The sequence below is a fragment of the Pararge aegeria genome, chromosome 1 (assembly GCF_905163445.1).
Source record: "Pararge aegeria chromosome 1, ilParAegt1.1, whole genome shotgun sequence".
Classification (NCBI taxonomy): domain Eukaryota; kingdom Metazoa; phylum Arthropoda; class Insecta; order Lepidoptera; family Nymphalidae; genus Pararge; species Pararge aegeria.
In genome coordinates this window covers 17,408,869-17,422,594 of record NC_053180.1, presented here as the reverse complement: position 1 = coordinate 17,422,594, position 13,726 = coordinate 17,408,869, and the positions used below count along the sequence as shown (strand labels likewise).

Sequence of the window (13,726 nt, the reverse complement as noted above, 5' to 3'; positions counted from 1 at the left end):
TCAAAAACATTTTCAATCGGAAAACATAACAGTGTTATATTGTGATATTTTCATTAAAAAATATCGATAAATATATATTTTTAAATGACTGTGGAATAGACTCATTGGAATCACATCCCTTGATAGCCATTTTTAATACAAAATCACCACGAACATCCGATCACCACCACTATTTACTTTATTTGCTGTCATTACTCACTATAGATACGAAAGGCCCTAAGGTACACTTTTATAAGGATTACATATAATGCTACCACATTATTTGCCACAATAAGGTTATCTGTCAGATATTATTAAAAAAAAACCTTATTCAGTTGCTGTCTTATGAAATAAAAAAATATGGAGAAATAAATATAGTTTTTTCGATTGAAGAGGTGCATTTATAGTTTCTGCACTGCTTGCATATAGGCAGTAGACAAAAATAAATCAAATAATAATAGGAATGCATTTTACTTGTCCACCTGCCAAAGTGTTGAAACAGGGAATTATTTTGACCTGTGCGCCTATGCTCGGATAATTGATAAAACTGTGGGATAAACATTTTGTTCTCTTCACGTAGAGAAAATAGCCATTTTCTCTTCGTTCTACACGTGGGGCTGGGGAAATTTGATCTCTTTCTCTCAAAATATAAAGTAGGTAACTAAAGAACACATTACATCAGGGTTTTGTGTGGCTACCTCCAGTGGCGTGCACAGGGTTTTCATAAAATGGACAAAAATCTTCTTCTTTATGAGGTATACAAACATTTTAGGGTAGGTAATGTTTTTCTGCATGTTTGAAGTGCACGCCACTGGCTATCTATATATAATCAGAAATACTGCTTCTTATTTCGAAATTCAATGTCGGATTTTAATTTCGAGCATAAAAATTTGATTTCTCATGAATTTCAAAGTATACACTTTCAACAATAGTATTATTTTCGATTCCTTAAAAAAGTGTACTTTAACAAGTAGAAAGCTTTCGATGTAATAATGTGTGGCAATGGGTACAATGGATTAAAAAAAAATATTCATTTTCAGTTTCAATTCGTCAACTCATTTATGAGTTTGTTCTACATTGCGTTTTATCTTCAGGATATGGATAAATTAAAAGAGGTAACTGTTTTTTAGTCTTTAATCGTTAAACTGACGATCTCCCCAGCGCAACTGTGAGCGCTGTGAATTAAATTGGCAGGGGCGGGGCATTTTGGAATTTATTATTTCTGAATTTTCTTTGGTCTGGTCTGGTGGGAGGCTTTGCCCGTGGCTGGTTACCACCCTACAGACAAAGACGTGCCGCTAAGCGACTAAGTGTTCCGGTACTAAATATAACTGCCATACTCCCTAGCACTTGCCACCAGGTGAGATTGCAGTCAAGGGCTTGGCTTATTCAAATTTGTTTTTATGACTTAGACGACCTTTTTAAATAAGATGCTAAGACCTCAATTACATGATATCTTAATTATTAATTATCAATTATTAATAAAAGTGTGACATTAAATCCTAATTCTATAATTATTGTACATCGAAATTATTCTTATGTTTTAAGTTGACAAATTCTAATATTTTGATTTTTTTTTTTTTTTTAGTTTTAAGTTATATTTAAATCAATTGCAATTATACGTTTTAATTTGGATATAACAATTTAAATTAAGTAAAGATATAAAAATAATTTCGGCAAATATTATTGCAAAATGCCCCGGCGCGGCGGGGCGGCGTATCACACATTCCTTAATTGAGCCTTATATGTAAACAAAGAATGCACTTGAAGGAAGTTTACAGTTTCTGTAAAAACCTACAGAATTTAAAATTTAAACAAAAACACCTGTGTTATCTTAACTTACTATTATATATGTGTTTGTTCGTTGGTCCTCCCTTCACGCCTTTAAAATAATTTCAGCAATTAGCAGTGTTACTGATAACTAGGCAGATAATCGGAAACCTCAAAGAATCAGCTTTGCCTTATTTGATTGAGAACCTGAGGTTGGCCAAAATGTGCTTCGATGTATTCGGTGCAATAAGTCCGAGCAAAAGTAAGTATAACATTCTATATGAACGATGTTACGGATGTCATGTCATCATCACCATCTACATGATCATGAATGAATGAATGAATGAATGAATACACTTTTAATGTACACCAAAGAGAAAAAAGTAGTTACAGAGATATAAATACATAGCAAGAGAGTACAATTTGGTGGCCTTATCGCTACATAGCGATTTCTTCCAGGCAACCAATGGCGTAAAAGGAAAAAACATACAAAAGAGGTAGGTGGTGCAATAAATAAGATTTAAAATTATACAAATATATAAATAAAATATATATATATATATATATATTAATATAACTGTAATACATCATTATCATTGTCAACGCATTACCAGCCCACAAAATGGTCTCAACTGAGAATGAGAAGGGTTCAGGCCGTAATCCACCTAGCTGGGCAAGTGTGGATTGGTAGACTTCACACACCTTTGATAATATTATGGAGATCTCTCAGGCATGCAGGTTTCCTCACGATTTTTTTCATTCACCGTTAAAGCAAGTGATATTAGGCTGAGTATTTGCTTTTGTAACATGATACCGAAGATAATATTAGTTTACCATTACATAAGTTTAAAGAATGTATAAAAACACATTTAATACATCAAGGTTACTATACTCAGTTGCGTGCATAGAGGGTAAGCACAGGGTATGCAGATGATATAAAATGAATAAAATCTACAGAACAAATTATAAAAAACTTAAGGTTAGGCATTGTAAGAGTTAAAAAGCCGACCCTTAAGTATTTATAACTAGTACAGAAGATTTTTTTTCATTTTATATCTCCTGCATACCCTGTGCATACCCTCTATGCACGCTACTGACTATACTATTGACGAATTGAGCGGAGCGGCTTGCTTCCAGGCAACCTTGTTAATGTCAAGCAAGCAAGAAGCAAGCCGCTCCGCTTGTTGAGAACAACGATTGGTAAATTGCAAGTTTAGCAACTGCTGAGTTTCTTGGTGGCTTCTTCTCGGTAGAATCTGCCTTCCGAACCGGCGGTAGAATCACTATAAATAGACATACTTGACGTTTCAAAAGCGATTATATTACCGGCCTACTTGTAATACATGAATATTGAATTTTGATATTTTAATTGCTTAAATTGAAACGCATAGAATTCCGAAAAGTTGGAGGTGCCAGTAAGAGAAGCCGAAGCCACAACTAATGAGTCACTTCATAAATGAATGGTATATAAGTTTGATATTCTTATTTGCTCAATCTTATTTTCAAGTACCAACAGCAGCACAACTCACTGATGTGTTTGAAAAGAAGACTTCTTCGTCCGGGGATGCACCGGAGATGTTAATAAACGGTGGAACAGAGAAAGAGGAGAGACGATACTCTGACTCCCTCGTCGGACAGAAGATCATACACCAAGCTGAATTAGAGTCGCAGTTGTTTAAGGTATGTTGGTTTGGGATTTCCCCTAATACAGTGTCAGATAAAATTGAAACTCTTAAAGCTTTTGCCCAACAAGCTTTTTCAGGGTCGATAAATAATAATATGTCTGGTCTCCCATGCCGGGGTGTAATCCTCCAACCGGTGCAAATATGTGTTCATGTAATGTATATTTAAGTGCATTAATCTCTATGATTCTAAGTAAGTATATTAATTTTGTTTTTGTCCACTATATGACTATATCTACACGGGCGTGAGAGTAAATTTCGACAATAATAATCATTTATTCGGAGTGAAGACGGGCATAATTCTCTTTCCAGTATGACGGAACGTTCGCGGAATATCTCGAGATGTTAACCCAATTGGGGCACGTGGTCTTATTCTCCGCGGCGTTTCCCCTGGCGGCTCTATGCGCCTTATTGAACAACGCGTGTGAAGTTCGCGCGGATGCCTTCAAGCTGTGCCACGTGGCGCAGAGGCCATTTGGCGAGAGGGTCAGCAGTATTGGCAGTTGGCAGGTAAGGCAAATCACTAACTAGTATTTAAAGTTGTATGTATTGGCCTATTGTTGTGATCATGGTGTCTGAAGTATTGGATATAAAAATAATGAAAAGCTACATTGTATTAACACTGCACTCGAAATTGTCGACGAATACGTATACCTAGGATACAAAATCCAGTTAGGTAGGTCGAATTTCGGAAAGGCGGTTAACCGCCGAATCCTAATCGGATGGGCTGTTCGGGAAACTTCGTGACATCTTTCGTCCTTAATCCGCACTGGTATCCGCGTTGGTCGACCCGCAAAGAGTTGAACAGACACAAAACCGTGGAATTTGGAACTTCCTTTAAAAGACCTATGTCCAGCAATGGACGTCTATCGGTTGATAAGATGATGATGAACACTATTAAAATGAAGCAAAAAAAACACCTAAAATAACTATTAACGGCCCACTACAGGGTACACTTTGAAAACATTAGTGAGAACTCTCAGGCATACAGGTTTCCTCACCGTTAAATCAAGTGATATTTAAATTGCTAAAATTGAAACTGCACTGCTTATTTCTGATAAGTAAACATTTTTGAAATATTTGTTTAAATGATAGTAGTTCGATTCCCACAACTGGAAAATGTTTTTGTGATGAACATGAATGTTTTTCAGTGTCTGGGTGTTTATCTGTATGTTATGAGTATTTATGTATATTATTCATAAAAATATTCATCAGTCATCTTAGTACACATAACACAAGCTACGCTTACTTTGGGGCTAGATGGCGATGTGTGTATTGTATTGTCGTAGTATATTTATTGTCGTAGTGATGATTAAAAATAGTAAATGATTAAAATCTAAGCTAGACCGAGCTTAGATTTTTCTATATTTTGTTACATTCGTATTCCAATATATTCAATAGTAATTTCTATATCACATTTATAGCACAAGTTTTATACATGTGAATCATGTAGAAAAGCCTTATTATAACCTTTAACCTTTTTCTTACAGGTGAACCAAATTAGAAAGTACTGATTGAAATGAACGAAATAATGGCTAAAATAATTATTTAATATTTTATTTAGGTTTTAACAAAACACCTTAAGTTAAACGGATTCGGTCTTAAAATTTTGTATTACTTAAACACTTTATAAGAAAAAACTTATATGACCCAAATTTTTGAACGAAAAGGACAAGGACATAATGTTGTCTCATTTTGTATTCAGTAAAATATAGATGAGACAAATGTTTTCATAAATCTAGTACTACCCAACCTCCAGTATCGTGCATTTCATACATGCCCAAAAGCATTGCCTACGCTTTTTTTTTTTTTGATAAAACTCTTATAGTATTAGGATCTTTCCATTTTATGCCATCTTCCTACTTTATACCCTGGTCAAAAGCTATATGCACGCCACTGCCAACCAGTATCAAGAAGAGTATCTTAGTAACTTTTCTATTGGGATTGGATGGCCTGACATATTGTATCACTAACGTCATACAATCTCGTTAGTTCCAACACAGGACTTCTTTGTGCCCTACCTTTAACGGAGCGATCGCTATGGCCCTACAAACAACTCTGACCAACAGAAACAATCCGTAACAAAACACCTTTTTTGCTACAGCATGCGATGGAAGCGATGGTAGCTGTGGCTGTATTAGTGAATTGCGCTCTAATAGGCCTTTCCGGTCCCGTGCATAGACTCTTACCGGAAGCGACGCCCGCGCAGACGATATTAGTCATTGTTGCACTGGAGGTAAGCCACATATTTCTTTTTACATTATACATATAGCACACAACTCCTTTTTTGATTTCTGACACTTATTAATATGCTTGGTCTAGTTTAAGTTGATAATTTTGGCAGCTCACAGTATGGATGAGGTTTTGTGCAATCGTTAATGTACCTATTCGATTGTCGATTATTCTTTCCATACAACTTGGAATTCGGTAGAAAGAAATGTGGTTTACATTAGTATCGCAGTATTAATTCTTTTTCAAATAAATAATTCTACCATCAAGGGTGTTTATATAGCAGTTAAATGTTTTTTAATTCATTCCAATCCGATATTTAATTTAGAAGTTATCGACTATATCGATTTTAAAAATGTATGGACCGCGCCGATACATAACAGTTCCTTTTAGAAAACGACATCCGATTATTTTTTACTAGAATACACGACTTACAATATGCTTTAAAAACATTAACAAATGCGGTCGCAGTCGAGGGCACCAACTAGTTAGTTATAAAGTGTACATTACAATATCTTTCCAGCAGATGATATTAAAGTCACAGGCTAACTTGTAGTGGAATAAAAAATAAATAAGAAAATATCCGATTTATATTATTCTTTCCAGCATGTGGTGTTGGTGATAGTGCTATGTTTGCGTATCGCGATCCCCGAGATCCCCGCTTGGTTGGCCACGGAGATGGCCAAGGTCGAGTTCCAAAGAAGAGAGGCCATCAAAAATGCGCACGCACCATTATTGGTAAGCCCATATATTCAAAAAAACTCTCTTCCTCTGAACTGATAGATAATGAACCGATGGACGTTTGGGTTCCAAGGTGCTGGAATGGCGACCCCACACTGGTTAGTTAACAAAGCGTTGGTCGGCCCCCAATCTTGTGGACCGACGACATCAAACTCGTTACTAGGAGCCGCTGGTAATAAGCGGCCCGTAGATTTTAGAACTCCCTACAAATGACCTATGTCCACCTGTGGACTTTAATCGGTTGAAGTGATAATGACGATGATGAAAATATTCAAGTTTATGCTAGAACTTGTAACTAACAAAAACCAATAAAGAAAATATGAAGTAGTAAGTTTCGCTATTCAAATATAGGTAGGTATATATTGTTTCCCTTGTCGTGAAGAGAGATACGTCATAAGAGAGCGTCATGCCATTTGCTGTGACGGCATACACAGGTCGATTTTACAGCTAAGGCGTGCCAAAAGACGTTTCACATAAAATAACACTGCTTCCGTTTATTTGTGTCAATATAACTTGTTTCCATTTAACGAAATGTAGACAATGGATTGAATTAAAACACTAGATGAATTCGTATAAGAACGTATTATGTATATATAAATGTCCTTTTGTCTTTAATTTCATTTACAAAGAAATATTAATGATTTCAGATATTAGTTACAAGCAGGCGTGACTTGCGAAATCCCATGATATATTATGAGAATTAAGCTTAATTTGCTATACTCCGCGTAAAGCAGGAGAATCTGTATGGTGTAATTTATAATTTCTTCAACCCCTATACTCCACACCAAACAGATATACGCCAATGTACTCTCTACGCACATTTCGCTTGGACACCGGAACATCCTGAGATGTTGACTTTACAATGAATAATTGTTGAGAAATTGAAATAAATGTTTTTTTTAAAACCTATACATACATACATACATACATACATATTTGTCTATTATTCACGGATTGTAGTAAATTAAGCCAAAATTAATTCCACTTTAAGCCTATTTCTTATTATTATTTATTAATGAATGTTTATAAATTAACATTTAGATGAATGTTGAATTGACGTTTGGCTCTAATAGCTTGGTTAATTTTCAGTCTGAAGGAACCAGTTCGGACGACATGCGGTTGTCGAGTCGAAACACGCCGCGCACAATGACGCCCACCACGCCAAAACAGATCGACAAGCCGCTCGACAAGAAACGCATCAACATCGGCAAAATACCCGAAATACCACCGTTCAGGTAACTCAGACAATATGCCATAAGTACATAACATTAAAGTTGAAATTTAAATAATTTATACTTAACGAAATTATTATACTTAACGAAACTTTGTGATTATATGTTTATGTTATGGCATTATGGTATATTGTGATATATTAAAAATCTCTTATCAAACCGCCAAGTGGTCATATAAAATGTTTTGAATCCTATAAGCTAATAAACCATAATTAAGCTGTGATGTGCTTAGTTAAGCTGAGGTTGAGATCTACAGAACTCACTTTGACTAAGCTTAGCCAGACTTAGTCTCAAAACGAGGCACATTTATTTCAGTTTTCACAAGACATAAAATGTCTAAGCACCCTGTATAGTTTCTCGTGGTAATACAACAGACATATAAACTAAAGAGAGAACCTCGTAATTAAAGATATTTGTCTTTATTATCATATCCGTTAAGTTAGTGCCAAAGTTTATAAACTATCCCGTACGAAAAAGACCCACGGTTTGTAATTGAAGCCAAAAAATCGTCTAACTTTAACTATTACTAGTGTACGCATGGAAGTTAATTACGAATACCATATACCAGCTGCCAAAAGATGACCACTATGATATGATACATATTCTATACATTTTTATAAATAATAGAGAATGACCCGATTAGAATGCTAAAAGAGAATTGACCACTTTGGACACTTGACCCTTCAGTTGAAACACTCTCTAACGAGAGGAATAGGTCGTGCTACGTAAAAAGACTAACGTCATTACCTGCGCAGTAGACAATTTTCACAATTACACAATTTGGACAATTTAAACAATTACTTGCTATCAGTTTCACAAACCCCGGTAGGAACCGTCATTTATAATCTTTCGGGGTGACCTTGACATACTTCTTAACTTTCCGGAATTATGTGCGTTTTAAGCAGTTAAATATCACTTTCTTTAACGGTAAAGTGCACGTTTGTGTTCTTCATAATCACCTCTCAAAGTTGCGCTGAGTCCGCATTAGGCCAGCGCGGTGGACAACGGCCTAAACCCTAATTCTGCGACGAGACCTTGGTGTGAAATCAGTAAAAAGTGGATTGAGTATTTTAAAAACAGGTCCTTAGTGTAATAAAAACTAGACTTACGTATAATAACAGAACAATAAGCTTTTAACACTAATATTTTTGATTTTTTATAAATCGTCCACTGCACAGTAAAAACGTCAGGAGTCTTTTTACGTGACGCCCTGTGTAAATTATAGTTATTTTATAAATATAGTTTATCAACGTAGCCGATATTTATATTGTAGCCCATACATTTTAGATTTCATATAGATCAGTGCTCATGTATTTCAAACTAGTTTTATTTTTTGTTTACAGTTAATTTGACACAAGTAATATGCCTGGATGGGTGTGTAGTTAACATTATATAATATTACGTCTCATTCCATAGAAACAAGATATATTTTTTATATTAAGTGCTTATTTATTTAACATTTTGTTGTGATTTTATTTTACGTTGCAAATAAACTTTTTAACTCTCTCGAACTTTGTAGTTTCTTTTCTCTTAGTAAAATATCAAAATAAATACCTGTATAAACTAAAATGAAAGATAATCATAAGGTTGTTATAAATAGTTGATAACAAAAACAATTATTTAAAAAAAAAAAAAGGTAAATTAAATTTTTCTAAAAAAAACTTTGCTTTGCTTTAACTTGCTGTATATACCCTGGCATAATAAATAACATTTCGTAATTATTACGTAATACCTACACGTTTACAGTGTGTTTATCAAACATTTTTCATTTGTAATAAATAACATATAAATTGCAAAAAGTTATTTCCCCCGAAAACTCTCGCACTCGTGACGTCATAAGCAAATTAGATCTTTAGTAAGTCCTGGTTTCAAAGCTAAAGATTTTTGATTTTGGTATTGATAACAAAAAACTGATGGTTTTAAATAACAAAATACTTGATATACGCAGAGATTTTCAAAGTTAAACGTTACGAAACTATGTTCTAATAATCGTGACGTTATATTAATCTTTATAATCAAAAGTGGATATAAACAATCGACTTACAATGGTCATAAATTAGTGTCATCTGCATATCGTCTGCGAAAGGTACAAAAGTCATTGGTACCCACCAATGACTTTTGTACCTTTCGCATGTTCATTATGCAAACATTGTCTATTTGTGGAAACCGAACCCTTGTACTCGGAAAGCAGGTGCCCACTTCGCCAATTGGCCGCTTGCCACTTCACATTGAGCTATGTCGGTAACTCTGGTTCTTTCTCGGATTTCTTATATGATTACAGAGATACACAGAGAGCATACCTCTCTCATCCTTCCTTCTCTGAGTGTGAGTGATTGAGCTTTCGTATCCATTCCATTCATAATCGAGAGCCAACTTTTGGACCCATAAGTCTCCTTCTAGAAACTACCAAACGCTTGTTATCGCAATACTTATAATCGAAATCAATCATAATAGTGACTGAGTCGAAAATATTACTGGAAAGGATTAGAGTTTTGAAGCCATCTTGAGAATATTGTCTATATTATAATGATTACAGTGACTTCAACAAATTAATCAACATCCTTAAATTGATTGTATAATGTTTGAAAAGTATTAGCGTACTACACTTATTATAATACATAATGTGTTTCTTATCTCGTAGGCACTATTCTATGGTGCATAAGTTATCTCGAATTTTACGTCAGTCCTTTATACTCCGGCGTTTATATATTTTTTATGTTATTTATTTAAAAGAATGTAACCCTATAACTTTCAATAACTATCTACCATCTTCCCAAACCTATACATTCACTGCACTTTCCATATCATTATTTTTACATTTCACAATACTGCTGCACCCATCTTAGATTTTGCTTGCGTTCCGACCAACTTTGTTTTATAGGCAGGTTAAAAAGGTGCACGGTTTCAGGCCCAAAGCAGCATCTATAACTGAGCCTACCGTCACTACCGGCTCTCTACAGTTGCTACAAGATGTGAGCCCAACGAAACCAATACGTCGTAAGGTAAACCTTGAAAAAAATACTAACAAAACTCAATTTGAAAACATTGCCAGTTGATTTTGCATTTTTTTGTGAAAAAATGGAAAGGTATCCCATAAAAGCAGGGCAACACATCGCATGCAAGAAACAAGCCCTACAAAGTGCCGCCCTGTGTCCATCAACCTGAAGCGTAGGTTTTAAGCCTCATTTGCCTGTAATTACATCGGCACAACGCCCTTCAGACCGTCTAAAATCATCGTAGTAGAAATCACCAAAGTAGAAAAAAAAAACATGTGTTGTGTAACCAGTGTTATGAAGTGAACAAACTAACTTTCGTGCAAAGTTTGTCTGGTGATGACAAATTTTGACATATAGTCTGCGTGACCAACGGGAATTGTGACGATAGTATGCATAATCTTTCCAAGGTTGGCCACTAGTGTAACTGTACAAGGTTGGCCACTAGTGTAACTGTACAAAGGCAATTCGTCAAATTTTGAGGTTTAGTCCTCCATATAAAATGACAGATTGACGCTATTTTATGTCAGTTTCTGTAATAACTTACTCTAACGTTACTGTTTATTGGTCCCCACTGACGAATGTTGACTAACATATTTAATTGGGTAAATAGATGTGGGGTTGTGTGATGCTGTGGACCGGATATTTGGATTGTGGAATGAGATACCCGACGTCTGTCATCATATACATAGATAAATCTTTTGTAGAGATTTCTAAATTCCAAGGTCTTACACTGTAAACCGTAGTAGTAGTAGAGCTTTTTGTGACAGTGCTCGTCCGGGGAAGTACTTTCGCCATCCTTATCCATCCTTATTACCTTATTATACCCATGTCTGAAGGGCATGGGTGCCGTCGTGACTGCTGGAACATGAGGCCTTACACCTACGCCCCAAATTGATGGACACAGGGCGTGCCCTGCGAAGTGTTGTTCTTTTTATAGACGTTGTTTTCCACTAACCATCAGGTGGGCCATCTGTTTAGTCAATTATTACTTTAAAAAATCTAATATTATACCTCAGGAAGGCACACCCGGAGCACCATTGTCTCTACTAGGCGTGCGCGGTCTAAGAGACGAGCCTCTGCACAGATCCGCGCACTGCATCCCTCACCCAACTCAACACAAACCGCTCATTAACCCCACTCTGCAGGTAAGTGGTTTAATGAGACAACAGTTTTCTATGAAGATACTAACCTCAGTCGTTACACAAATTACAGCTGAAACCTTGTCTCCATTTGAAGCGTTATTTCACAACATAACCCAGGTCATTGACATAAGGGCCACCGTAAAAAATATGCATAATTAAAACAACAAGTCGTGTCTTAAAGTTTGAAGAACACATGTTTCGCCAACACCGCATAACGTAGGATAAAAATTGGCCCCTCCAAACCCCTGAGTAAGTAACTCAGGGGTTTGGAGTCCCATATACCCTTCCGGAAACGGAGACTTATCTGCTCCACACTTCCACACTTCAAGCAGAAAGTTTACATATTTGCCCACCCGCTAATTGGCCCACTTACTCGTGAGTTTTGTCTCCAATCGAGTTTGGTCGAAAAGATAGCAGACGTTCCAAATGGCGCAACCTTTTAAATGTGATTCTTGTTGGAACAAAACAGTATCTCAATAATATTCACAATAAAATAAATAATGTTCTTTAGCTTGTTATCAAAAGCCTATAACAGTCCACTGCTGAACTAAAAGCCTCTCCAAAAATGAGGGTATATCACCACGCTGAGCAGACGAGTTAGTGGTCGGAGTAGATGGTAGTTATAACAGAGGATGCTACTGCCCGTTCACCTCGTACGACATCCGCGGGAAGAAAAGGGGTGGAGACAACTGTATTCTGACCTGTATTTTATCAACTAATCGTCATAAATTTCAGGAGCTATCAGGCAGCGTGACCGCTGGTGGTTCGGAGCCTGACTTGAACGCGGTCCCTTTGACCACGCCCTCTATGGAAACAAGTGCCACCTCCAGCGAAGACGACAAACCCAAAGACAAAAGCAGTGAGTGATGCCATTGAAATTCGCAACTGCAACTTGAAATGATTTAGTATTGTGTTATGTAATAATAGTTGATATTATTATTTATTATTCAAAAATTCAGATAATTTTCATCTCAATAAATAAATACCTACGTTGTTATTTGATTATTTAATTATTTGATTTTTGGCAATAAATATAATTTATTTATAAATGAAGATTTTACAAAAATCAAATAATTATATTTAGTGCAGCTGTTTCTTGAATGTCTCAGATTTTTCTACAAAATTGAGCACAAAAAAACGAGTGTGTTGATTCTCGATCGATCGATCAAAACTGAAAAAGGTTTTGTAGTTATCTGTTGTGTTTAAGTTACCAGTTCGTGAAAAGCGAAAACATATTTTGACCATAAACAGCAAAAATATATTAATACTCAAATTGTAGTGTAATAGAAACAAGTCAGCCCATTTACCATTTGTTGAAATTAGGTACAGTAGTGTCCAAAAATTTTTGGCCGCCCTGAAGTGATCTTTTGCGTAGTTCAGGGCGTTCAAAAAGAGTATTCTGTATAGCTCCTCTTAACCTTTGAGCCACTCTTGAGGTAGCGTCAGCAGTAGTAGTATTTTCGTGACAGAGGTCACTAGGGGCTTATCTATCGCAATGAGTCTGCAGCTAAAAAGCATTCCCGGTCTGAAGGCCGTGGTTACCGGTGTAATTACGCGCACATGTTGATGGACATAGGGTGACACTGCGAAGTGTTGCTCTTTTTAAAGGCAATGTTTTTCCAGTTGCTGTCATGTGGACCATTTCCTTGGTCTATCAAAAATTAAATTGTAATACGGTAAATAAAAGGATAACAGTTGTTTAAGGTAGCTAAGAAGATTGCAGAAAGTCCGAATACTCGTTAGTCTTGATGTTTTTTCCGATACAGGTCGTTCTCGAGCCAGAGCGGCACTAGTGAAACGCGTCCGTTCCGTGGCGGTGTTCTCGCTGGGACTACGCAAAGCGCGAGAGGCCGCGTTAGCTGCGGATAAACATTCACCGCACACGCCCGATAGACCACACACAACGCCTGTATGTATCTGGATTCTTTCATATCATCATTATGAATCCAATACCG

General features: G+C 36.2%; 1 protein-coding gene across 2 annotated transcripts in view; it reads left to right on the top strand.

Moving 5' to 3' along the window:
• Positions 1-13,726, top strand: part of LOC120637821 (anoctamin-8-like) — a 49,892-nt gene that overhangs the window by 33,347 nt on the left and 2,819 nt on the right. Inside the window, exons 13-23 of one of the 2 annotated variants that reach the window (XM_039909858.1) lie at positions 1,020-1,094; positions 1,879-2,011; positions 3,257-3,429; positions 3,744-3,941; positions 5,536-5,667; positions 6,267-6,398; positions 7,491-7,636; positions 10,542-10,635; positions 11,646-11,774; positions 12,507-12,630; positions 13,538-13,680. In XM_039909858.1, coding sequence (XP_039765792.1) covers positions 1,020-1,094; positions 1,879-2,011; positions 3,257-3,429; positions 3,744-3,941; positions 5,536-5,667; positions 6,267-6,398; positions 7,491-7,636; positions 10,542-10,635; positions 11,646-11,774; positions 12,507-12,630; positions 13,538-13,680 — 1,479 coding nt within the window. Of the gene's footprint in view, positions 1-1,019; positions 1,095-1,878; positions 2,012-3,256; positions 3,430-3,743; positions 3,942-5,535; positions 5,668-6,266; positions 6,399-7,490; positions 7,637-10,514; positions 10,636-11,645; positions 11,775-12,506; positions 12,631-13,537; positions 13,681-13,726 lie in introns of both variants that reach the window. The other variant, XM_039909850.1, reaches the window with a different exon arrangement.